Genomic DNA, 26,447 nt, shown 5'->3' with positions numbered 1-26,447 from the left:
TGTGATAGTTCTGTGTATTGGGAAAGAGAAGTTGGAAAGCTGTCTTGTTTAACAATGCCAGGCAGATGGAGCAACATCAAGTGGGTGGAAGGTTGCATAATCAGGGCCTTGCAACAGGCCTGGTTTGGGGAAATTCGACATTTCTCAATTTCCCAATGTTTGTTCTTCTTCCCACTATCTCTGGTCCCTCTCCCCTCTCTTTACTCTGGTCTCTCTTTTCTTCTCTTCCCTCTCATTCTCTCATTTCCGCTCATATTCCCTTCTTCTATTCTGTTCTATTCTATTGTCCTATTCTTCTCTTCTCTTCTATTCTCGAGGTCCCCTCTCTCAGATTTTTAGTGTGTTGTCGAGTTTTTGTGCAGCTTTCTCTGTTGTCATTAAACCTACCTTATTTGCAGTCAATAAACTACTTCTCAGCAATGGAGGGCATTAGGACTAGAAACTACAAAGCATCTGAAAATGCAATGCCCGTCCGCTTTATATTCGTACTTTTTCTTCTTCCGTATGCTGAACGGCACCTTTGACCTTTTGACAAAGTTATTAATTTGTATTTTCCATATTATCGTAATCAACCTTTGTTGAAAATTTGATTACAAAAGCTGAAATGGTAAAAAAAAAAAAATTAAACTTAGGGCCTGGACAGACACACAGACACACACCCACATACAGAAGTGATTGCAAAACTCCATCCCCCGCACAGCTAACTACAACGGCACTCAGTGGAGCACATTCCTCTACCAGGCTGAACAGTTTGTTTTGTATCCCACTGATAGGCCGAATCTCGATACGGACCTGAACCAAAATCTAATCAGCTTGTTTTTGTCACCTCCCTAACTCATCCACCAAGTTTTGTCCGAATCCATCGATAACTTTTTGAGATATCATGCTTCCAGACAAAACACAAACAGACAAATAGGGGAGAAAAGGCAACCTCCATCCACCTTAGGTGGCAGAGGTAATACAGAGGAAGAAGAGTGGCTCGTGTTTCATGGATCCTATAGGGGGGTAGGTCAAGGAATTAAATTTGAGAAACATAATCTGTTATGTGACAGCAGGTATCAAAGACTTTAACAGCAACAGCTGACCGTGCCAACTCGGTAATGTCTTTTTGGCCTTTTCTGAGACCTACAGAAACTTACAGATGAATAATTAAATGTTGAGGATGTGCCACTGTCTGGGATTCTCGAGTTGAATGAACTAAGACTGGGGTTGAATCAAGACATACCTTGTGAAACAAGATTTACTTGTGAAAATCTCGCTAACCTAATGTCCCAGGAAGAACAGTTGTCTACCAAAACTAGCATAATGCTGTCAAGCTGGCAGACAATTCTCGTGGGTACAGTGTTGTTGTGGTGTTATGGTCACTAATCTGGTATGCCAGAGATTTTAGTTTCAAATCCAGCAGCAACATTATATTAAAGATTTGGATTTTCAGTTTCTGGAAACTGGTTTGTCTCAGGTCTCAGGAAAATTTCCATGTTGCTACAAGATTGTCAATAAAATCCCATCTGACTCAAATGCCTTTGGCGGAGAGAGAAATCTACATTTCCTTCCATGCCACACCATGACCTTTGGCCGATGTTAACATTTTGGCTTATGTTGACCTCAAAAATAATTGCCTGGTTGAATTAAGTGAGCTGATATGAAAATCCAATTCAAATTTCAAGTCAATTGGATTAAAATTGACAATTATATAAATTCAGCTTATGTTGACCTTTTTGCCTTTTTTCGCGTCGACCGTCGATCAACCATTGCAGGGACGGTACGAAACTTCAATCTACGAAAGTTGCAGAACGATCAGCTGAGCAGTTTCATCCAGCCATGAATTCATACCATGGTTGGCTCTTACTGTCTCGTCGAAAATTTGGAATGGACTGAAAACTTCTGTGTATGTGTAATTCCATCCATCCTTTGAGACCATACTCCATGCAAGGCGTTGGTGCTGCCTAAGCAGTCTCCTTGGCTATTGGGCACAATCCTGGACGGGTCGCCCCTCCGACACAGGATACCAGCAGGCTGGCACTCATTTTGTTGACCTCGGAAAGATGACAGGCAGAGTCAACCCCACCTGGTATTAATTCAACATCCGAGTGGGATTTGAATTCAGGATCCGAGGATCGCAAGCCCACCACCATTCTAATCATTAAGCAAACACCAGGCATATGTGTAATTAACCTCCATGAATGCACCCCAAACCCACCTCCATCATATTCCCTGCTTTCCTTCCTGAAAGTCCCTGTCGTGTTCATCTTATTTACCCCGTGTATCCCGCCCCATCCCTCTCTCTCTCTCCTCCAAAGATCTCCGCATGTGTCTTTTCCCCCACTGTTTTGTGCTTCCCTCTTGCCTCCTGCTCCCTTTGTTATACGTTCTGTGTGTTAGGTCTTATTGTTTGGTCTTATTATGTGTGACATTGTATATAAAATATTTTTAAAAAAATTTAAAATTTTGTCTTTCATATTAATAGTTTGAACACTCATATTCAAGGGAAGCAATTCTCGAGATAATACGAGGTAGGTTTTAGTGCAAAGAATTGCGAGAAATTGAGCAACCATCAAATCCAAGCCCCACCGATATTTTGGGCATGGATCCAACGTTGCTAAATTTCTTGCACCCTCTGCTTTTGATTGCTACAGGCCTGTGGCCTGCAAAAATTTGCACAACCATGGCTGTTGGTGAAACTCTTCCACAAACCATTCCACCACTCCCCCCCGCCCCAAACAACCCCACTTTAATTCTCATGTTCCCTTCGCTTTCCTTCCCCTTTGACGATGTTTCAAACACTCAGAGGCATGTGCAAACTTCAGCAACTGCTCAAACTCGATCTCCAAGGCCAGAAATATTAATCTTAAAATTGGGGATAAAAAAAAGAGGACGAAGACGAAGAAGAGGGAAAAGAACAAGACACTGGGAGGTAATTGAGTCATGTGTGTGTGTATTATTTATGGTTTAAAGCAATGGTGCTGAGATTGTATCGCTTATGGTGTTACTGCAGATATCACGGAGTATCCAGGGTAATAGTAAGCCTGCTGTCCTTATATGGTTAGAGGCAGAGTTTGATTTGACTTTTAACCTCTGGTTGACCAAATGAGCATCTGAATTTCAAGCCAACTCAGCTATATTGTTATTTCTTCCTTGTTTACTACAGACATTATCGATGAGAGAGAATGCATGATGGCAGATGGTATGAAAAAGAGTGAAGTGGAAAATCGGATGCAGAGATTGGATGAGAAATTAAATAACGAAGGAATTAAATTTGTCGAAAAGAAAAAAGAACAAGAAACGACAAAGTGGGAGGAGACCGGTGAGTGTCGCACGAGGGATCAAGGAGTCTGTAGAGGCCGAGAAGATCAGGGGCTCAGGTTTCAGGTGTTGAAGGGAGAGAGGGCACCGTTAGAAGGCGAGGGTATGGGAAAGCAAGATACCACGAGAGAAAAAGCATGGGCACTTGAAAAAGATGGGGAAATGTTGAGGAAATGGTGTCGAGATTCAAAAGTATGCGGGAAGGTTTTGGAAACAATACGGTGGAGAAGCGAACACAAAGAAGAGATGCCGTCGTTCAAGGAAAATGGAAATGGAACAGAGGAGGAAATGCCAAGAGAAAAGGAATGTGAGTTAGGAGGAGGAGGAGAAGATGGTGTGGCTGCCCTGTTGGGCTCTTTGCTGGACCTAGCTACCTCCCACCCTCTGGCTCAAGAGATGAAAAGCAGCGCCAATTCCATGGTCGTCTCACTGCTGGTAATAGTCAACAAGAAATACTTATCTCATGAGTTTACATTTTATTAATAGTTGCATATGCTGTTGCAGTACATGTATAACTCAAACTGAACGTGTTTGTGTGTCTAGGGGGACAGTGGGCCAGGTGGTCATGTAGCTGGTCTGACCAGAAGTCTCATGGACTTGGCTACATCGATGACCCTTCATCCTGAAACCCTGAATTTGGCCAAATGGTTCCTGAAACGCGTGCTGGTGAGCAAAGCACTAACATCATCTGTGGAGGTTCTCTTTTAAGTTTGACCAAGTATTTTATTTTAAACTAAAGCATCCCTTTAAATACTCCGCTTGTTGAAATGACAGGAGAAACCTCTTCTCTCTCCATGATGACGTCACAGAATGAGCTTCCAAGGAGATCCTACCCGCAAGGCCTCGCCCATCCTGTGCACAGCCCAGCCCAGAAACAAGAGGCACAAACAAACGGAGGAGAATCAGAGGTAAAAAAAGGATAATTTGTTCAAATTACTATTACCTCCACCACCGAAGGTGAAGGAGGTTATGCTTTCACCCCTTTCTGTTTGTTTGTCTGTTTGTTTGTTTGTTTGAATCCGTCCCCAATTTTTTGAGATATCCTGCACACAAACAAACGAAACTTGGTGGACACGGGTGTGTGACAAGGACGAACTGATTCAATTTTGGTGAACATCCAGATATGAGAATTATTTATTTTTTCAAATTGATTCTTCACCATTGAGAGATCGGGCCAAAAACGAAATATCGCACGATAGTTCAAAAATGTATTGGGCCCGATATGTTCTTGTGGATCAGGCATTGAGTGGTAGAGGTATGCGCTCTACCCAGTGCCCTTCTGGTTTACATTGCTACCACTATGTTTTGCTGAGGGGTTGTTGAGGTTGAGGCTTTATTTTGAGGAATTTGATGATATGAAGCTTTTCTGAGCTGGATTCAGGATATGGGGAAGGGGGTGGGTGGGGTTGGAGGTTTCAAGTGTGAAAATATAGTTTGTGAAGGTATAAGTGTTGAATAAATATAATAAACTGCTTTTTACCCCTACCCCCCACACTGATGTGGGTTCGGGTTGTGGAACTTGTCGATAAACAATATAAATGAGGCTCAGAAGGTTTCCCCATTCACACCACACAACATCCACAGTGCTTTGTAACAGTCATATCCATGTGGTTTGAAAATGTGATGTATAAATGAGGGAGGAAATATGAAAGTAATAAGCTAATCAATCCTTTTTGTCAGCATCTAATCACAGACTGTACCGTAGTTGGGCTAATATAACCTCAGTACCTCACTGTAGTCATTGAAAAGAGCTTTAAAGGCAGGAGGACCCAAACTTCAAGGGAAACCTAAATGAGGAGGGGGCAGGCTTCCATTGTATCATTTGTTTTCCTCGTAAGCAGCTAGTGAGCTATTGTAAAACAACAATTTTATTTTCAGGGTGTGCTGCCCCACCACCCTTTGATCATTAACAAAAAAAACTTGCACGAAACTTCTAAAAATGTGAAGTTTTTTTTTTTTTTCAATACCTCGTCAAGGCTCATCTGAAAGCTAACACGCAACGCACGGCAAGGGGGGCATGAGACAAGAGGGGCGGGAGTGAGAAGGACAAAACAGTGGGGAACAGAGACATTGGGAGATCTGTGGAAGGGAGAGGGATGGGGCGGGGAACACGGGGTATACAAGATCGACATTACAGGGACTTTCAGGAAGGAAAGCAGGGAATTTTAAGGAGGTGGGTTTGGGATGCATTAACAGGGGGGGTAGAAAGGATCGACTGAAAAGAGAAGATCGAAGGCCAGGAGGGAAGAATGGGATTGAATAGAGTGAGGGAGTTTGTTCCAAAGGCGGGAAAAAAGAGGAATGAAAGAGTGAAGGTGAGCAGCGATTTGTGATTTTGGTAGTTTTAGCAGAAAGGGGTTGTATGCGGACCTTGGGCGCCCTGCAAAAATATGGTGGGGACAAATCGCAGACAGAGTGGGGGGGGTGAGACCGGAGAGGAGACGGTAGAAGACCGAAAGTCCACCAACCTGCCTGCGGTGAGAGAGTGAGAGGTCCAAAGACTCAGCCTCATCGTGGGAGATGCCAATGATCGTAAATGCGTTGGTTTCCACAGCGTGAAGCCGAGAAAGGTGAGAGGCAGGAGCACCAGCCCAGAGGTGAGGGCACTACTCCATCAGGCTGTGGATGAAAGCTTTGTATGTGGTCATCCATTGTTGGGAGAGCAGATGCAGCATATCCAGGGTAGAGTGACCTGGTCTGAAACCAAATTGATGATTGGAAATCAAGCCATTGGAGAAGGGGAAGGATTTAATGTCTGAAGCGATGATGGATTCCATAACCTTGCTGATGATTGGGACAAGGCTGATTGGTCTGTAGTTGCAGGGATCTGTTTTTGCACCTTTTTGTGCAGGGCAGTGATGTTTGCAGATTTCCAAGCAGATGGCAGATGACCTTGAGCAAATGAGAGGGTGAATAGAACAGAGAGAGGGAGAACAAGAGCAGAGGAGCAGGTTTTTAGGACACGTGCGCTGATGCCGTCTGGACCGGTTGCAGAATCTGAGTCGAGGTTTGAAAGCAAGCTCTCCACCTTGTCAGGAGAAAAGGACACAAAGTCCAGGGACAGTTGTGTGCGACTGGGTAAGGTGGGTACAGAAAGTGATGGGTTTTGGACACAATATTTCGATGCTAACACTGAGTTTAGGCATTCTGCCTTTTCTCGTGCGGTATCAGCAGTGCGGCCATTTGAGGTAACTGATGGGATGGAGGAGGAACATACACCAGAAACAGATTTGATTAGATGCCACCAGGATTTGGAGGAGGGAGAGAGATTTGAGAGTTCAGACTTGAGCTTAGAAAGATGTTGTTTTCTGGCTCTCCTGAGGGTAGATACTTCTGGTTCTGGGTTCTGGGTTCTGGGTTCTTTGTAAAATAAAATAAAAAACAATGATAGTTGTTGCAACTATTTATTTGAGACTACAGTATACTTTAGATACGAGTCCTCCCACTCCCTATGGGAGTGGCAGGGTCATGTCATTATCCTCTCTGGGGTATATACATTACACTAGATCTAGTCTCAGGTCCATTAGTCTGTGGGGGACACAATCAGCAAGTAATGCCTCAAAGATGTCGGGATTCCTCGAAATTTATTTCAGTTTAGTGTTAAACAGCAGTTGCTGTAAAGTTCTGATGTTAATGAGAGAGTGGCAATGTTCAAAGAGAACAATCGGTTTTATTCACTGATCTCCATACTGACTGGACAGGAGGCTTGACCCTGAAAGTTCACACCACCGTCCGTCATCTTTGTTCGCTCAAAAAGGAATCACACGAGCACTCTCCGCCGCTGAATTCAATGCCTTCCGCACACGCAAACCTTCTTCATGACTGTTCTAGAATGATTTGAAACCAACATGTACCACAAATGGCTGTGGTGTGTGTGTGTGTGTGTGTGTGTGTGTGTGTGTGTGTGTGTGTGCTTGCGTGCGTGTGTGTGTGTGTGTGTGTGTGTGTGTGTGTGTGTGCTTGCGTGTGTGTGTGTGTGTGTGTGTGTGTGTGTGTGTGTGTGCTTGTGTGTGCTTGCGTGCGTGTGTGTGTGTGTGCGTGTGTGTGTGTGTGTGCATGTGCGTGTGCATGTGCATGTGTGCGTGTGTGCGTGTGCATGCGCGTGTGTGTGTGCGCGTGCGTGCGCGTGTGTTTGTGTGTTTTTCATGCTTTTTGTGTCTATTAATTACGTATGTCTATTAATTAATTAGGTACTATTGAAATGTATGTTGAGACCCCTTCGACCTTTAAAGACCCTTTAAGACCCTCATGATCCTTAAGACCTCAAACACCCCAAAATACCATTAAGACCCAAAACACCCTGAGGATCCAAAAGACCCAGAGGACCCAAAATATTCAGAAGACCCAAAAGACACAGAGGACCCAAAAGTAACATTGATGATAACACTGCAACAAAGCATATATTCATTAATACGAATCTATCTATAATTCCAGCAATCTTTGTGTGTGTGTGTGTGTGTGTGTGTGTGTGTGTGTGTGTGTGTGTGTGCTTGTGTGTGCTTGCGTGCGTGTGTGTGTGTGTGCGTGTGTGTGTGTGTGTGCATGTGCGTGTGCATGTGCATGTGTGCGTGTGTGCGTGTGCATGCGCGTGTGTGTGTGTGCGCGTGCGTGCGCGTGTGTTTGTGTGTTTTTCATGCTTTTTGTGTCTATTAATTACGTATGTCTATTAATTAATTAGGTACTATTGAAATGTATGTTGAGACCCCTTCGACCTTTAAAGACCCTTTAAGACCCTCATGATCCTTAAGACCTCAAACACCCCAAAATACCATTAAGACCCAAAACACCCTGAGGATCCAAAAGACCCAGAGGACCCAAAATATTCAGAAGACCCAAAAGACACAGAGGACCCAAAAGTAACATTGATGATAACACTGCAACAAAGCATATATTCATTAATACGAATCTATCTATAATTCCAGCAATCTTTGTGTGTGTGTGTGTGTGTGTGTGTGTGTGTGTGTGTGTGTGTGTGTGTGTGTGTGTGTGTGTGTGTGTGTGTGTGTGTGTGTGTGTGTGTGTGTGTGTGTGTGTGTGTGTGTGTGTGTCTGCGACCGCCGTTTCTCGACAACCACTGGTCCGATCTAATTGAAACTTGCCAGATATATTGCTGGGGACCTGAGGATGTGCCTTTTCAAGGTTTGATATTAATCGGACAAGCGGATCCTAAGTTACGCCATTTATTTATCAACCAATGACAGGACACAGTGCTATGACATCACTATTGACGTCACAATTTTTTTTTTTTTTTTTTTTGCACGTACGGGCATGCACTAGTAATATTAATAACAACAATAATAGTAGTATCACTTGGCAAGAATAACAAACGTTTAATTCCCACCCTGGCCCCAAGACATCTTCCCCAGGACATGGCTGAACGAAGTACCAGGCTCTGCCTCGACAACTAAATAAACCATTCGTGGAAGACAATGACATTATTTTGCTCCTTCAGGTGACAGTTTTGTTCAGTTTCAGTAACACACCCACAGTAACACATACATACCAACACACATACAGTAACACACACAGAGTAACACTCACATACAGGAACACACAGAATAACAAGCACACGCGCGCGCACGCACACACGCACACACACACACACACACACACACACACACACACACACACACACACACACACACACACACACACACAGTAACACACCCACAGTAACACATACATACTAACACACACATACAGTAACAGACACAGAGTAACACTCACATACAGGAACACAGAATAACAAGCACACGTGCACGCACACACACACACACACACACACACACACACACACACACACACACGTAACACACAGTGTAACACACACACAGTAACACACACATATGGTAACGCACATATACAGTAACACACACAGTAACACGCATACAGTAACATGTGTACAGTAACATGCACACAGTAACACACACAGAGTAATACACACACACACAGTAATACATACACACACACAGTAACACACCCACAGTAACACATACATACTAACACACACATACAGTAACACACACAGAGTAACACTCACATACAGGAACACAGAATAACAAGCACACGTGCACGCACACACACACACACACGTAACACACAGTAATACATACACACACAGTAACACACACATATGGTAACGCACATATACAGTAACACACACAGTAACACGCATACAGTAACATGTGTACAGTAACACACACACAGTAACACACACAGAGTAATACACACACACAGTAATACATACACACACACACAGTAACACACCCACAGTAACACATACATACTAACACACACATACAGTAACACACACAGAGTAACACTCACATACAGGAACACAGAATAACAAGCACACGTGCACGCGCGCGCACACACACACACACACACACACACACACACACACACACAGTGACATACACACACAGTAACACACACACAGTAACACACACAGTAGCATGCACACACACATACACACACACACAGCCACACACACACACACCGACACACACACACACACACACACACACACACACACACACCGACACACACACACACACACACACCGACACCCACTCCCACAACCCCCTAGCTATCACTACTGGTCATACACAATTCCAACCAGGAAAAAAACACAACCCCAAAATTATCACCATCTCACTCTGCCCCAGACTCAAACTGCTCTGCTACTCTTACTCTCAGTGCTCTCCAGTGCCCTGTTATATGGCTGCGTGCTACATCTTCCCCAAAAACCTAGTCCCTCGGCTCTTGGTGGCATGACAAGACCATGTTCATGCAGCATGGTGGGTATGGAGAGAGAGGTAAATAAAGTGGCCTTATTATCATAATAGGGAGAGGGGGGAAGGTGAGGAACCATTGGCTTGAAGACGACTTGTGGTGCCTCGGTCATTTTCTTACACCCACTCAATGCGTGGCTATACAAGTCCAGAATGACAGAACCTGACAGAAACTAACACAAAATGGCCACAGCTTCTTTTTACATATGTGCACAATCTGTAATGCTTCCTTTTTCCGTGCGCATTGCAATATACATATATCCCTGATGGGATGGTGCACAGGTAGTGTACTTACCTTTGAGGTGTCGAGTTTGGATTGGGTTCTCAACCTGACTATAAACTGGGTCATTCCGTGCCAACTCACCTAAATTTCAAAAACCTCCCCAGGTCACCACCTCAGATTTTGCTGGAAAAATTCTTCAATGTAGATCTATATGGCTCAACCCACCATGCAAAAGATTAGCTTTCAATTCCTCAGAGTTTAAAAAATATCAATCTCGAGAGACCTTTGAAATTTGGCCCTAAAAATGCCAAATGTGGACAACGCATTTTTTCCAACTTCAGGGACTTATAATTTTATAATGGACTCCTCTAGAAAGTTAATATTGCAAATATTTACTAATTGGCATCCAAATTTTTCAATTATGGCATCAGAAAGCTTCTGGGATGCATATTTCTCACTCTATATCAAGCTAAAAATTGCTTTTGGGCCAAAACAAGCAAAAATAAGGTGAAACTATAGTAGCCCTCCTGAAAATATGGAACAACTTCGAATTTTTTCCTCATAACACAGTGATTATAGGGTCATTATCTATCCATAGATACATTTTGGTTGGGATAATTCAGTTAGGCGATGAATTATAAAAGTTTTACCATAAGCCCTTGCCTCCGAGGGCTCTAAAATGGACCAATTTTGTCCCCTGGTTTGACCATGTGGCTTGGGGTTTAGGATCTTCATTTTTTTTCTAAAGATTGCCTCATATAAGATGTGTCTACTGACTGCATGATTTTATCTAACGCCCATGGCTTCATAGTAAAATAAATTTTTATTCACATGCACGTTTTTTATAATTATTCACTTTTTTCATATTCCTGAGCTTGTAAATCTGAAACTGAACACGAGCAAAGTGATACTGCAGATATTTATAAACTGGCATATGAAATTTAAGGATCTGTTATCAGAATGCCTGATAAATGCATATGTTTCTATCTGTAGAAAGTTGAAAATGCCACTTTGACCAAAAATGGTGAATATTCTCATGGCCTCCAGAAAAAAAGAAAGTTCAATGCTGGGTGCCGTTACTCGACATTCTTTGTGTGGTTGAGGCCCCTGACATAAAATCTGGTGGACGTCAGTACCAACTGTCACAGCATGACTTCAAGCATGTTCAAGACCTGTTTTCCAAGATGTAAAATTCTGTGCCTCTGAGTGTGAGATAATCATGATAATGAATGTCATAAAAGATGAAAGGTCATTAAAGAGTTTTCTCAAGTATAAAAATTACTAATACTCATTGTCTCTGTATATCTGTAAATAAAAAAGCTGCTACTCAACTAATCAAATTTGTTCTAATTTATAATTTGCAATCACTTACGAAAGTAATCATTAACATGTATTTATGAATAAATAACATCCTTATCACTAATGTCTAATAAGAAGCATAATTTAGCCTCATGCGCACCCCCTGCAAGTTCACCTTGTTTTGTACCAAGTGGGCCAAATTGCCATATTTGGCTTCCTAAAACGAGGAGTATGTGCTTTCTCGAGACATTCTGATGCCACAATCTGAAATTTTGTATATCAGTTAATAAAATTCTACAGTTAAACTTTCCTGGATAGTTATATTTAACACTTATAAACTTCTGAACATGAAAAAGTGAATAATTATTTTTTAAAAACGTGCATGTAAATAAAAATTTATTTTACTATGAAGCCATGGGCGCGAGATAAAAATATTCGGTCAGTAGACACATCTTATATGAGGCAATCTTTAGAAAAAAAATGAAGATCCTAAACCCCAAGCCACATGGTCAAACCAGGGGACAAAATTGGTCCATTTTAGAGCCCTCGGAAGCAAGGGCTTATGGTAAAACTTTTATAATTCATCACCTAACTGTATTATCCCAACAAAAATGTATCTATGGATAGATAATGACCCTATAATCACTGTATTATTAGGAAAAAAATCGAAGTTGTTCCATATTTTCAGGAGGGCTCCTATAGTTTCACCTTATTTTAGCTCGTTTTGGCCAAAAACCATTTTAGCTTCCTATAGATGCATCCGAGAAGCTATCTGATGCCATAATTGAAAAATTTGGATGCCAATTAGTAAATATTTGCAATATTAGCTTTCTGGAGGAGTCCATTATAAAATTATAAGCCACTGAAGTTGGAAAGAAATGCGTTTTTCACATTTGGCATTTTTAGGGCCAAATTTCAAAGGTCTCTAGAGATAGATATTTTTAAGAATTTTTCCAGCAAAATCTGAGGAGGTGACCTGGGGACCCTTAGGTGAGTTGGCACGGAATGACCCAACTGTCAGATTGGTGCTCTGCAGGCAGGGTGTTGCATCACATAGTGTGCCATTCCTTGGATGGATGGATATACTGGATGGACTGGATATACCATATGCTTGCATTAGTTGGTAGTCTGAGCAGATGGATGGCTCGAGGTATGCACACTCACCTCAAAGCTGTCTTGCCCGGGTTTGATTTCTGACCTGGCTATAAACTGGTGTTTCACAAGCAGGGTGATTCATCAGTGTGTGCGCCGTCCCTCGGATGGGCGTTAAGCCATCGGACAGCATGAGTCGGTGGACGTTAAATACCCGACGGTGTCCCTCGCATAAAGTAGGCGACCTATTGCTGGTACCATGGACAAATTCCAAATTCCTGCCATTACCAGCAGAGGGCGTTGCATCAGTGGCACAGCTACACCCTCAGCCAATGATGCTACCCCGCAGCGTTGTTCTGCATTCAAACAAAGAAGTTGATGGACGTTAACAGCCCACTTTCACAAGCAAAGAGTAAATTCCAAATTCCTGCCCTAACCTGTAGGGGGCACTTCATTAAGCAGCACAACCATGCCCCTAACAATGATGCAAAGCAGTAGCCCTGTGTTACACGTGAATGAATAAATGAATGAACTTGTATGTATCTCAATGTCTGACTAACTGCAGCTCCTGCATCGTTCAACCTTTGCATCAACAGAGTGCTGGTGAGAAAGCGCGTCGTATGCTGCATGCATTGTTGCATGTCAGTCGGACATCACGGTGCAACCCTGCATGCGTTGATGTCATCAATGGACTTGTGACCAACTTGATGGTGAGGACTTTTAGGCTAAAGAAATACCATAAAGAGGCTTGTGGAGCTAGGAGCGATTTATTTATTGATGTCAATCCAAAGAAAAATTCTGGATGGGCAGTAAGGTCTCTGATCTAAATGTATTGGGGGTAAAGATGAGATCCTTATTTGATATGATCAAACAGGTCATTTCATCCTTTATTAAATCTTAAGAAGAGCATTTAACATTGATCTCAGTTGTGTAAACCTGGACCAAACAGGAGACACTTTGACTGATTTAACTAGTCCTTGTTGGTTCTGCTCCAGCTCCGTAAGCAAACTGAGGAGGCTCATGACCTCAACCACCAAAGGTGGACGGACGTTGTTTTCACATCCGTCTGTCTGTTTGTTTGTTTGTCTGTGAGCAGGATATCTCAAAATGTTGTGGATGGATTCGGACAAAACTTGAACAGGTTGGGTGTGTGACAAGGACAAATTTGTTAGATTTTGGTGAATATCCGAATCCGGATAATATAATTTTTTAAGCGATTCTTCACCTTTGTTAGTTGGGGCCAAAAACTAGCTAGATCACACTATCTCAAAAAGTGATGGACAGATTATGATAAAAATTGGTGGATGAGTTAAGTCGGTGACTAGAACAAGCCGATAAGATTTTGGTTCAGGTACAGATCCAGATCTGGACCATCAGTGGGATACAAAATGTAAACTGTTCAGCCTGGTGGAGGTATGCGCTCTACCGAGTGCCCGTTCTAGTTTTCATTTTGCACTGCATCCTACTTACAGCTCTAGTTCAGGAAACAAGTGAGAGTTATTCTTTATACCTGTCATACATGTGAGTGAGAGATACGATTGCATCTTGAATTTGTGCAGGACACCGTACAATTTGAAACTGGTAGTAATGTTGAACAGTCAATGTGTCTATACCTTACACTAGTTACTATGAATGTGGCAGGTTAACCTGCCTTCAATCATCCACAACATTCAAATAGGATGTATGGCGATCAATATAGACAAGGCCTCTTCTCATAAACTATCACCTACAACTGGTTTGTCAGAAAACCATCACCTCAATTATTAAGACAGCTGCAAATTATTGTGACCCCAACACAATGCATCGACAAGATGAACATTCATCTGTAGAAAATATGGCATAATAACGAGTGTTGATGCACTGATAAAGTAAAATATCACATGTTAACTGACCTGGACTCGGGTGACACCCGGACTTACAAACTCCCAAGACCTTGTTATCACAGGAACTCTTACAGGTCACTTGGGAAGAGGCAGAACAGTTTGACGAGTTCCTTGACTTCATTTAATTGTTGGCCTATCGCATCAGACTGACACCGAAACAGGCCCCACATCAGTCCAGTTGCAATAGGTCCTGAAGGTCTGGAAAGAATGACCGAATGGACTCCTCCGTTCTTCGGAGGTGATCAGTCATCACCTATGCAGAAGACTTGGTACGATTGTCCATCCTGAAGTTGCACAGTTGAATGAATGTTTCACAGTTCATCTTCGTGGGGTTTTTTTGTTTAGAAATTGAATGTCTTCAATAATCCGCTGACACGGGTGCTGATCAGGAGGATGCGTGTATTCTTGCTCTGCACACCAGTATTCTACTCATTTAATTGCTTGAAAATATCACTGCGGTATACCAGGAAACACATCTCTTTATCGCAGGATCTCCACAAATGTTGGAGGAGGGGAGTGTTTTTGCACTCATCTCACTTCTGAGTTCAAAGCAGCATTCAAGGTCCTATTTACAAACACCAACAAAGCTGCAGCGTTTAACAACACGTCATAATTGGATCCTGTTTCTTTGCACAACTCTGGAAAGAGAAGAGCATGAAGCGGTTGAGCCTTGATGAACATTCGTTTTGAAATGATCTTCTGCAACACTCAATTTCACTCAGTTCCTTTGATGCCACCTATTCTCAGTGAATTGAGCAGTATGTCCACATGGCTGACTGTGCGACTTTCTTCCCTATGGCAGATTTGGCTGTCGATCCCATAGATTTGGCTGTCTTGTTTGAGAGTGCTACGACTCTCGGTTTCTTTGCCTCATTGTCCTCGCACATAATTCTGACCATGTCATTTTCAGCGAGCAAGACCAAAGTTTTACCAATCGTGTGAGCATGCTTGCATGAGTGCACGGTGAGCACTCATGAAACTCAATCTTTCTGACTACTCAAAAAATGACTTTAGCTTTTGTTAGGGTTTGACTAACAAATCGCCGCATGTTTGTCTACTTCCTCTCCCTCGTTGTAATGTTGCAATTTGTCACTTTTTAATATCGTGTGATGATTAAAAACACTCTGCCAGGCGGTTTCACAACCCCATTTTTATATTTTATCATCCTCCATCATCCCATATTGGGTCATGGTCTCAAGGTTTGAAACTCCTGCCTGAGGGTTTTTAAAAGTCAAACCAAGTATAAACTGACATGACATGTAGACCATACCACAAGCTGTAGGAAGTTCTTGAATTCTTGAATGAAGGTCATTATTGAGCCAGCTTGGCTTTATTCAAATTTCTCAATTCTCATGATTCCTCTCACGTTGTAATCCTAATGATAGGTTTCGAATGAAAATGCTACCTTCAGCCACATTGGAAGGTCCTCACTACTTGACCACTGTGCCCACTTGGTTGTTGAATAGTTTCTCTGTATCACATTACAATCTCTGTATCACATCACTTTTGCACCATAACGAACCTTTTGGATCTTTTTCGCCTGTTTCGCAATTTTATCATCGCTCAACATGAATTCCTGATATTCTTTCACAAACCATATGCTTGTAATGCCAAATATATTATTTCACGTGCCTGATATTAATGCTTTTTGGTTCACAAATCGACTCTCATGACCCTTTATGATCCCTAATGATCCAGGATGGCTTGATAAAGCCCAAGGATTTCAGGAACCGGATTACAGAAGAATATCGATCTCACCCTGAACCCTACGCTTCAAATTTCTTACAGGTTACTTTATTTTCAGCATTATCCCCTTTAATGTTGATTCTTCCATCTTATTATTACATCCAAGATATCACTGCCTGTTTTGTTTTGCGTGTAATTCTGTTTATAACGAGCTGGCCCTCTTGGTTTTTTTGTCCCAGGGGGGGCATCTACATATAGTGAGACAGATACAGGCAAGAGGTGTGAAAGTACAGTAGCCTGTTGCTTATCCTGCCCAAGTAATGGTGATCGCAGGTGGGATTGGGGGTAATGGGGGGAGGGTGAAAGCAGTAGGTTATGAATGAATCATTGTTGATATAAAATGAATCATGGGTTATGTATCCATCCATCCATTGGGACCACACTCTGTGCAGAGCGTTGATGCTGCCTCAGCATTCTCCTTGGCTGGTGGGCACAATCGTGGATGTGTCGCCACTCCGACGCAGGATACCAGCAAGCTGGCACTCATTTTGCCAACCTCGGAAGGATGATAGGCAGAGTCAACCCCCACCTGGCATTAATTCAACAGCCAAGGGGGATTTGAACTCAGGATCCTAGGATCCCAAGCCCACCACCCGAACCATTAAGCCAACACCAGGCATGGTTATGTATGAATCATCCTATTTCTCCTTATTTTGGTTTCACAATGTCTTCAGAGCCATTATCCTTGACTTGCCAACCACAGGTACAGAATGTACTTTGCACAGTCAAGAAAACTTTATTGCCAAGCTGGCAGACTAGCAGAGCAGAGGATTGCATCAGTGAAGATGAGGAATAGAAATGTGTGCTATGTACGGGGAGAGATAGGGGGTACATAATTATATAGAAGATCTCTTATGGAAATATAGTACGTAATTATGTAGATATAATTCCTACGACGGGTATCATGACAGAATAAAGGGGTGAAGTGCCACTGAAGTGGTATTTAAGCTCACGCTATAAACAATCATAAAGGTCACATTTTTGTTTAAACTTTGAGCTAGTTTGTCAGCTTCATCGTATGTACATGGAAAACCTGATCCATTTCCCCATGCAGTAATAAGTAGCAAAGATGTGATGATGAGCACACCTGTAGAACTTTATATATATATATATATATTTTTTTTTTTTTCTTACTGTTTCTTCTCCTCTAGGTGGCCCTTCCCCACCTTCGGCAGGTCCTTGGGGAGCAGCTGGAGGCATCTGGACCTACACAGCAAGGTCTTGGGAGTCCAGCCAGCAGCACAGGAAGTGAACACTGTGAAAAGGTAAGTAGGATGCAATTACAAATTACTACAGGCATTTACAACACAGCCATCTGCTTAAAATATTACACTGGAAGAGGTGAGCCAAATAATTGCGGATGGGGAGGGTGGTTAAAAATAAGGCAAAGGACATGAGGTATGGCATTATCATGTAGAATGAGTCTGAGATGTAAAAGGGAATAAAGGAAGAAATGTAATTGATTGACCTGCAGCGATGATTGTTTAATTTCTTTCGAGCACAGCAAATGAAATCCTTCACACATCGAGGGTTCCAGCCCATCTCCCACTTCATATAACACCCCAGTTCTTTTAAATGTTCAAAACAAATGTTTTGTTTTTTTTAAGGCAAATCAAAACAATAAACTCTTAAAATATTATATTGTGGTAAATTGCAAAAAACTTATTGGAAGACATCATTCAATCCAATCAACATGTTGATAGATCAAGATTGTAAACTTCCGGATCAGTAGTATCAGCTGTTCATTGTTGGCTCATGACATCATGTTGGGATGACATCATGTTCATCATGACGTCATGTTCGGGGAACCTTCCCAACAATTTGGTGAACCGTTTCTATGGTCATAATCATCTTGAAACATCTCAAGTTTCCTACAATATCTCATATGAGAATAAATAGGATTTGTTTTTAGCTCACCTGGAACGTAGTTCCGGGGAACTTATGGGATGGTGCATTGTCGTCCGTCTGCCCGTCCACAAATACTTGCAACATCTTCTCTGAAACTACACATATGATTTCGATGAAACTTTACCACAACCCTCATCACCATGTATGTTTCAAAGTTTGTTCATGGCATTAAGAAAAAAAATCGATCCCAAAGGGTGTGTAGGGTTGCCCCCCCCCCCAAAAAAGGTATTTGCTTTCTTCTTAGAAACTACATATGCAATTCCAATGAAACTTGACCACAACCTACAACAACTGTGATGTACCAAAGTTTGTTCATGGCATTAAAAAAAAGAAAAATGGATTCGGGGTCTGATGGGGTCTGCGGAGTGAATTTACAGGGTAGTTCCCCCCCCCCCTCCCAAAAGAGGTATTTTCTTTCATTTCAGAAACGACACACAATTCCAAAGAAACTTGATCACAACCTTCAACATCCGTGATGTACCAAAGTGTGTTGACAGCATTAAAAATATATCAGGGTCTAAGGAGATCTAAGGGGAGTTGCCCCCAAAATATGTATTTGCTTTCTTCTCCTAAACTACACACAATGTTTGGATGAAACTTGACCACAACCTTCAACAACCGTGATGTACCAAAGTTTGTTCACGATGTTTAAGAAATCTGGGTCAAAGGAGATTTCCGCGGGGGGGGGGGGGGGGTTGCCTCCCGAAATAGATATTTGTTATAACATGTACATTTTGCTGATTCCATCCCACATTGACTTCTTCCTCAGCATCATTATGCTACCAGGTGGGCACCCATCGGGAGTCATTCCGTGTCAAATCAGCCAAAAAAATGAAATTTTGCGGTGACACCCTCAGATTTTCTTGAAAAAATTATCAAAGCTACCTTAACATATATGAGGAAGGTTTGCCAAGTTATAGCTCAAAATTCCAAGTAGTTTCCGAGATATGGCCCCACAAACACCCGAAGGGTGTTTCAATTGTGGCAGTCGCGAGTTGCAGATTTGTATCTGAAGCATTTCTGGAGGGCTCTAAATTCCAGACTTTTACAAACAGAATTCTGAAAATTCACACAAATGGTGTCTATTAGTGAGGCTTTCAGAATCTGACATCAAAAATGTTCTTTTTTAAGATAAGTACTCTCAAATGTAGTGATTTGTAACATGCAGTCAAAAAAATTGGAGTTTTCAAATTGCTGCCAACAGTCAGTTTATTCATCATGAAAAATTTTGTTGCCTGATTTACATAATATAGTGACTGGATCATTTACACAAGAAAACTGAAACATTTTGGAGCAAAATCTTGGGTGCTATAGGTGTCTGAGCTTTGCTCCAGACTCAACGACACTGAAATTTACCCCAGTTTTACCCCAAGTATTCACCATGTTGACAGTTACACAGCTCTTTTAAATTTTTGTCACTTAAAGACACATACATAGGCAAACTGTGGTAGAAAATTCAAGAGTTGTTCTCAATCCCTTCTATTTTTAAACGATTTTTATAAAGGCCCACTATTTAAAAAAAACATGTTTGATGAAAGATGTAGAATAAAAGAAATAGGTGTGCTTTTGAAGTGGAAGCCATGTCAAACATTCATAAGCTGACACCACAATGAGCATGCAGTTGTGTTTCATGGTCGGAATAACTTTGTGGTTAATTTACTTTGGCTCAAAAATCTATTTTTCCAATTAAAAATGAGATGCTAACACTTATCTCAATCATGAAAAAAGCCACAATGTACAATGGTGCATTTTGTATGATATAAAAGTAATAAATATTTATAACATTATTAATCTCATATCATATAATTAAATTTGCACATAAACATCAAATTTATACCAAGTAAATACTTGTGTAAACCTTTATATTATTGCAAAATATCATAAATGTGGGGTTTGAAGTTTTGAAGTAATTTACAAAAAATGCATCAATTTCTAATGATTCTGCAGTCCCAAAAGCTACTTTTTTTAAAATATTTTTTTTTACTTACAAACATATAGAAAAAAATAAAGATATTGTAAGGAAGTATGACTTAAGTGGAATCTAACAATATATAAATCAGTTTAGTAAAGCTTAAAGAAGTGTACCAAAATCATTTCCAAAGTTAGGCATGAAGCACAACTCTATCTTATTTAGGCTTTAACCTAATACACAGCCCTGTGGTAACTGCCAATGCTCATTGTTACATTTTATTATATCCTGGCAATTACAACACTAATCACTGTTCACTTTGTACAATGGATCCAAGTACATTTGTCCTAACAATTTGATATGAAATTATGAAAAAAAAAGTTGAACCAGATATTGTACCCACATTTACAAATGGATGGAGACTTTCATAAAATGCACACTAAATATATAAACATTTAGATATGCAAATGAATATTTATAATGGTGATTATTATGATCACATTATGTGTCTTAATTTGTAGTTGAGATTGGCGGTGGCCTTAAACTAAAATATCCTTTTCAAAAAATGTGAGCCAAATTAAAGTAACCACATACTTGTTCTGACCAAAAAACACAAAAATTTGATCATTGTGGTGCCAACTTATGAATGTTTGGCATGGCTTCCACTTCAAAAGCACACCTATTGCTTTTATTCTACATCTTTCATCAAACATGTTTTTTTTAAATAGTGGGCCTTTTTAAAAATAGAAGGGATTGAGAACAACTCTTGAATTTTCCACCACAGTTTGCCTATGTATGTGTCTTTAAGTGACAAAAATTTAAAAGAGCTGTGTAACTGTCAACATGGTGAACACTTGGGGTAAAACTGGGGTACATTTCAGTGTCATTGAGTCTGGAGCAAAGCTCAGACACCTATAGCACCCAAGATTTTGCTCCAAAAGGTTTCAGTTTTCTTGTGTAAATGATCCAGTCACTAGGTTATGTAAATCAGGCAAAAAAAGTATTCATAATGAATAAACTGACTGTTGGCAGCAATTTGAAAACTCCGATTTTTTTGACCTTTACAAATCACTACTTTTGAGAGTACTTATCTTAAAAAGTATTTTAAGTAGAACATTTTTGATGTCAGATTCTGAAAGCCTCACTAATAGGCACCATTTGTATGAATTTTCAGAACTCTGTAAAACTCTGGAATTTAGAGCCCTCCAAAATGCTTCAGATACAAATCTGCAACTCGCGACTGCCAGAATTGAAACACTCCGAGGGTGTTTGTAGGGCCATATCTCGGACACTACTTGGAATTTTGAGCTATAACTTGGCAAACCTTCCTCATATATGTTAGGGTAGCTTTGAGAATTTTTTTCAGAAAAATCTGAGGGGGTCACCGCAACCCCCGGCTGAAATGACATGGAATGTCCGATGGGTATTGTCCCTTTTTTATACTAGAGGATCATAATGCAATGCCAAGTGAGCAGACAACCAATCACAGTGGCTTGAATTCCAGTGGCAACACCCAATCACACCTCATGGTTCATTCATCCACTTCGTGAAACACAGAACCAGCGATTTGACTCCGTTTTCATCAAGCACTTCTATGCAACTGACAGGTCCTACCAGAGGATCAATACATTTGTAAACTGGTGGTAGAAATCGTTCAGGATGCAATATTCGGCCTCGAGAGCTCTCTGTCTCTCTGTGTCTGTCTCTCTCCGTCTCTCTCAGTCTCTCTGTCTCTCTCAGTCTCTCTCAGTCTCTCTCAGTCTCTCTCAGTCTCTCTCAGTCTCTCTCTCAGTCTCTCTCTCAGTCTCTCTCTCAGTCTCTCTCTCAGTCTCTCTCTCAGTCTCTCTCTCTCAGTCTCTCTCTCAGTCTCTCTCTCAGTCTCTCTCTCTCAAGTTAAGAAGACAGACAGTGCTGTTTCAGGAATGGTGTTCATGTGAACTTGTAAAAATCAATGTGACCATCACACACTACCCCTTTTGGATTGTGGTCCATAGTCATGCCCTGCAGAGATACCATTCCATTTCCCTGTGGTATGCCAATTATTATCTAACAAACTTTTGTTACTATCTTTAACAAACTACTTTCGCTGGCAATGTTGTTGCATATGACGTCATGAAAATATTGCTCTTGCCCTCTCACACCAAAGGCCCCAAAGCGGAAAGGAGTACATTCTGTGGAGGAGATAGACAGGAAACAGATGAGATGGACATCTGAGAAGCACGACGGAAAGCCAGACATCTGATGAAGTTCCAGTGTCAGTCGGAGTTCCACATTTACAGAAATACTGTACATATATGCAGGATTTTATTTTTGTAATGTTCTTCAAGAGTGTAGTTTGATCAGGACTTGGATAATTTTTGTCAGTCTACTCTCTAAAGAACAGCTGGCAAAGTGAAGTGCAAGGAATGCAAAGGAGGAAAAAGAAAAAATGATGGGCTTTATGGGGACATGTATTATATATTTATTACTTATGCACAGGAAGGAGGTTGAGTTGGGTCGAAGCATATCGGGTGTCTACAGGCAGGGTGGGAAGAGGAGGAGGGGGTGGGTGTTGTCTTCAGCTTAACACACATACAGGTCATAATCAAATTAAAGCCATGTCGTTTATTTGTTTATTTTCAATGTTAAATCATGTTTGATTATTTAAAAAAAAAAAAAAAAAACAAGCTTCAGAAGTGTATTTGAAAGTTTGGGGAAAAGGGTGGGGGAGCGGGGAGGATGTAATGCGGAATTCTGAAAGTAATGAGGCAGAAAGTTTGTTTTGATACAAAATTAATAAACATAATAATTTGATACTACTAATAAATATATGGTCTTTGTGTTGTTTCCACCTTCAACATGTGTGCAAAACCAGAATTGTGCTCCACATTTCTACCACCTTGTCTCTGCTGTTAAAATACATCACAAGGCAGTCCTGAATACGATGGTTCCACAAGCAGATAGTCGGCATAAGCTGGGTAAATGAGAGTGATTCAAAACATGCGGGCTAATCTTAGATATCGATTATAGTCCATTGGTCAATGTAAAAAAAATTAAATCTTGTCATATTTTTGTATATAATCTTGGCAAATGCATTTAAATTCCTCTAAATAGTATTTAGGACATAAAAAACATGTTGCCAGTTTTTCTATTTGGTCTCGGGGTGATTTCTGAGCAAAAGTATGAAAAAAATTTTAGTTGCCATAAAAATATTTTTCAATTTTTGGGGAGCCAGACTTTTGGCAAATGCATTTCAATTCATCCAAATTATCTAGTAAAATACGAAAACAAATATTGCCAATTTTTTCTTCAGGTATTTTGTGCCCTCAGAGCCAAAATATGGTTAGATTGTTTAAAAATTTAATAATACAAAATACTACACTAATTATACTAAGAACTGATATTTTATGATCTTAGGTAACATACTGGGCTGCAGGCGCGGATCTTGGAAAATTCAAGGGGGGGGGGCATCGGGCCCGACTCACGAGTGCCGAAGGCGTGAATGAAGTCCGTGAGGGAGGTCTGGGGATCCTCCCCCAGAAAATTTTGAAAAATAGGCACCCGGAAATTCGTTTCTGCAGCCTGCTTGAGGCTCAGCAGAATCTCTAGCAAAGCTGGAGTGTATATGTGAGAGAATTTGGCATTTTTTGGTCTATGGGGGGGGGGCTGTGGGGGGGGGTCGGGCACCGCCCCCCCCCCCTCCGTAGATCCGCCACTAGTGTCACCTAATTATTGCATTTGCTTCATAAGTTTCAGATGAATACGTCCCAACTACGACTTCATTGCTGTTTCAAGTTCTGATTGCCGACTTGTGTCAAGCCCAACATCTGCACCTTCACAGAGAACATAAACGAAGATGGCCACCTCTGCAGCATTAGGAGAACCACCTGTAAAGAAACAATCAATTGACTTTGACCTCTGCCTCAAATGCCAAGGACAACAGTGGGTGAACACTAAAAACAAAGGGAGAGAGCTGGAGTCACTGACGTATCAAAACGTGAAAGATATCAGAAATTTCTTGACTATACCAGTCAAAGAGCTGAATATAGGAATCCTGACTTCGTTCGTTTGAATCAACAGCTGCATGGTTTGTCAGCGGAGATCTTGGAACGAAACCATTCTGTATGGCACAGGACATGCTACAGTGAGGTGACACACAAAGGACACACTGACAGAGACAAAAAGCGGTACGAGAAAGCACTGTCTGCGAAGAGTTCAAGCGTGTCGTCATACAAGAAGGAAGGGGGACGACCCATGTCAAGTAGTACCACTATGCCTGATAGCAGTGAATCTGCTGAGTCAATGAAAAGGTCACTCACACGATCCCACGTCAGTCCGTTCAACCGAGAGCTTTGTTTATACTGCCAAGATATCAAACACGAAAAGAAACATGCCAGATCTGGTTTAAACCCAGAGCAGGTTCACTTATGCAGAACTTCAGACATTGGAAAAATCAGTCAAAAAATTGGAGATGCCAGTCATAATGACCAATGGAAATTGAATATGGCAGACATCCTTGTGGAGGGAGACTTCCTGTCCAGGGACATCAGGTACCACACAAGTTGCCACACAATGCACTGGCAGCGCTACGTGCAGCAGCCCCAAAGGCTCAGTAACAGGGACAACCAGTCAGACAAAGACACTGTGGCATCTATTTCGGTGGAGATTGAATTCTTTGCCGAATTAAAAGAGCGCTTGAATCAAGGAGACATCATCACACTGACTGAGGTGGCTGCACTGTACACCAATATGATGCACGATCATGGAATTCACAACGAGAAAATCACTCGGCAGGTCCTCTTGGAGAAAATCCAACAGAACATCACAAATTTCACAATCACTGATGCACAAGGGAGGAAGCCAGCAGTCCTACATTCCAATGAAGCTGGTCGCTCTGCTATAGACCAGGCAATACAGGAGAGAGACATCAAAGGAGAGATGAACACAATCTTCCGGTGTTCCAACATAATTAGGCAAGCTGTCCTACGGTGATAGCGCAGTCATCAAGAGAGGACATTGATTTGGAAGCAGTGATTGGCACTCACGAGTTTGCATACACAAACCAGGTGTTGATGTAACCAGATGGATCGATCCACCCAACAAGACAAAAGCACAGTAATCCACCTGCTGGAGAATCTTGTGCAGGCCGATAGTGACACAACCCAAGAAGCTACTACACACAAACCGACCGAAGAGAAGGGGTGCTGTCTCATAGTCGATGGAATGGCAGACCTTGCAGGAGTTGATGGCGGTCAAGAACTTCAATAACTGCAGTGACCTTGGCACATCATATGTCAAGATCATCGACTCAAAAGCTCGAGGCTATGACCAAGTGAGGGTTATCTTTGATAACTATACCAAAGTATCTTCACTGAAGGAAGGCACAAGAGAACGGCGCAGAGGCAAGTCAAAGGGAATCCGATCCTACATAGTACAAGATTCAACTTGCATCAGAGACAAAGGTACTTTTCTCGCAAGCAACGACACAAAGGATTCACTCACTCTGTACCTGGCTCAAAAACTCATCGACATGAGTACTGCTGGGAACCTGGTGACTGTGACATGCAGTGGTGTGGTGACAAACTCCGACTTCCCTGCCTCTACAGGTGTGAGCACACATGAAGAGGCAGACACTCTCATGATTCTACGTGTGGTGGAAGTTGCAGAAACAGGACTCAGAATCCACCTATACTCCCAAGACACTGATGGCTCCTGGCTCTTTGCAGGGTGCCACAACTGGGCATCGGCACCAGGGAGCGCCATCACAAAGTCATGCTGAAACCAATATATGACCAACTTGGTCCAGATAAAGCATCCGCTTTAATCAACTGGCACGCACTGACCCGGTGCGATATAACTGGACACATACAAGGAAAGGGCAAAAAGGGATGCTTCACAGCATTCCTTGCATCAAGCCCCACGGTACTTGCTGCACTGGCTAGGCTTGGAGAAGGAGCAGAACCGTCCGCTGAAGTGGTCAAGGGCTGTGAAGAGTTCTTGTGCGCACTATTCTGTCCTAGACGACTCCACATCACCCAGGCGAAGGACCTCAGGTGGCACCTCTTCAAACTACTGAAGCCTACAGTACAGCTGTGCATCCACAGACAGGACATGCTCAGGCAGGTGCTCTTGCAGACACCACAATCTTGTCTGCACCGAACTCTGCCACTGCGCGGGAGATGAGGACAAATGTCACAACACACAACCCACTGTAATTGGACAACATGAGGAAGAGGAGTAACGTAAGGAGCAAGGACTCAGGTGTAAATATATGTGGTTTTAAGTGGGACACTGGTTCACAATAAGAGTGA

At 41.8% G+C, this 26,447-nt stretch overlaps 1 protein-coding gene across 4 annotated transcripts; it reads left to right on the top strand.

Moving 5' to 3' along the window:
* Positions 1-81: 81 nt before the first annotated feature.
* On the top strand, positions 82-22,823 carry LOC147031864 (uncharacterized). 4 transcript variants are annotated; one of them, XM_085853130.1, is made up of 8 exons: positions 2,757-2,914; positions 3,149-3,738; positions 3,847-3,969; positions 4,113-4,211; positions 13,308-13,421; positions 16,293-16,382; positions 17,492-17,605; positions 22,304-22,823. In XM_085853130.1, exons 2-8 carry the CDS (start codon positions 3,172-3,174, stop codon positions 22,397-22,399), a joined length of 1,203 nt encoding a protein of 400 aa, XP_085709256.1. In that variant the 5' UTR covers positions 2,757-2,914; positions 3,149-3,171; the 3' UTR covers positions 22,400-22,823. The 4 variants fall into 4 exon arrangements, with proteins under 4 accessions (XP_085709283.1, XP_085709273.1, XP_085709256.1 ...); XM_085853157.1 differs by lacking the exon at positions 3,149-3,738 and having other exon boundaries at positions 82-2,914; XM_085853147.1 differs by lacking the exon at positions 16,293-16,382 and having other exon boundaries at positions 2,756-2,914.
* The last annotated feature ends 3,624 nt before the right edge of the window (positions 22,824-26,447 follow it).

This window comes from Eptatretus burgeri, chromosome 2, assembly GCF_056783735.1.
Source record: "Eptatretus burgeri isolate ZD-2024b chromosome 2, Ebu_testis_v1, whole genome shotgun sequence".
NCBI classification, from domain to species: Eukaryota; Metazoa; Chordata; class Myxini; order Myxiniformes; family Myxinidae; genus Eptatretus; species Eptatretus burgeri.
The sequence above is the reverse complement of the archived record's forward strand: the minus strand, read 5'-3'. Positions and strand labels throughout refer to the sequence as shown.

Coding starts and splice junctions, on each gene's coding strand:
- LOC147031864 (XM_085853130.1), top strand. CDS start 3,172: ATGATGGCAGATGGTATGAAAAAGAGTGAAGTGGAAAATCGGATGCAG. Junction 3,970..4,112: donor GGTTCCTGAAACGCGTGCTG/GTGAGCAAAGCA, acceptor ATGACGTCACAG/AATGAGCTTCCAAGGAGATC. Junction 13,422..16,292: donor GACTTGTGACCAACTTGATG/GTGAGGACTTTT, acceptor CTAATGATCCAG/GATGGCTTGATAAAGCCCAA.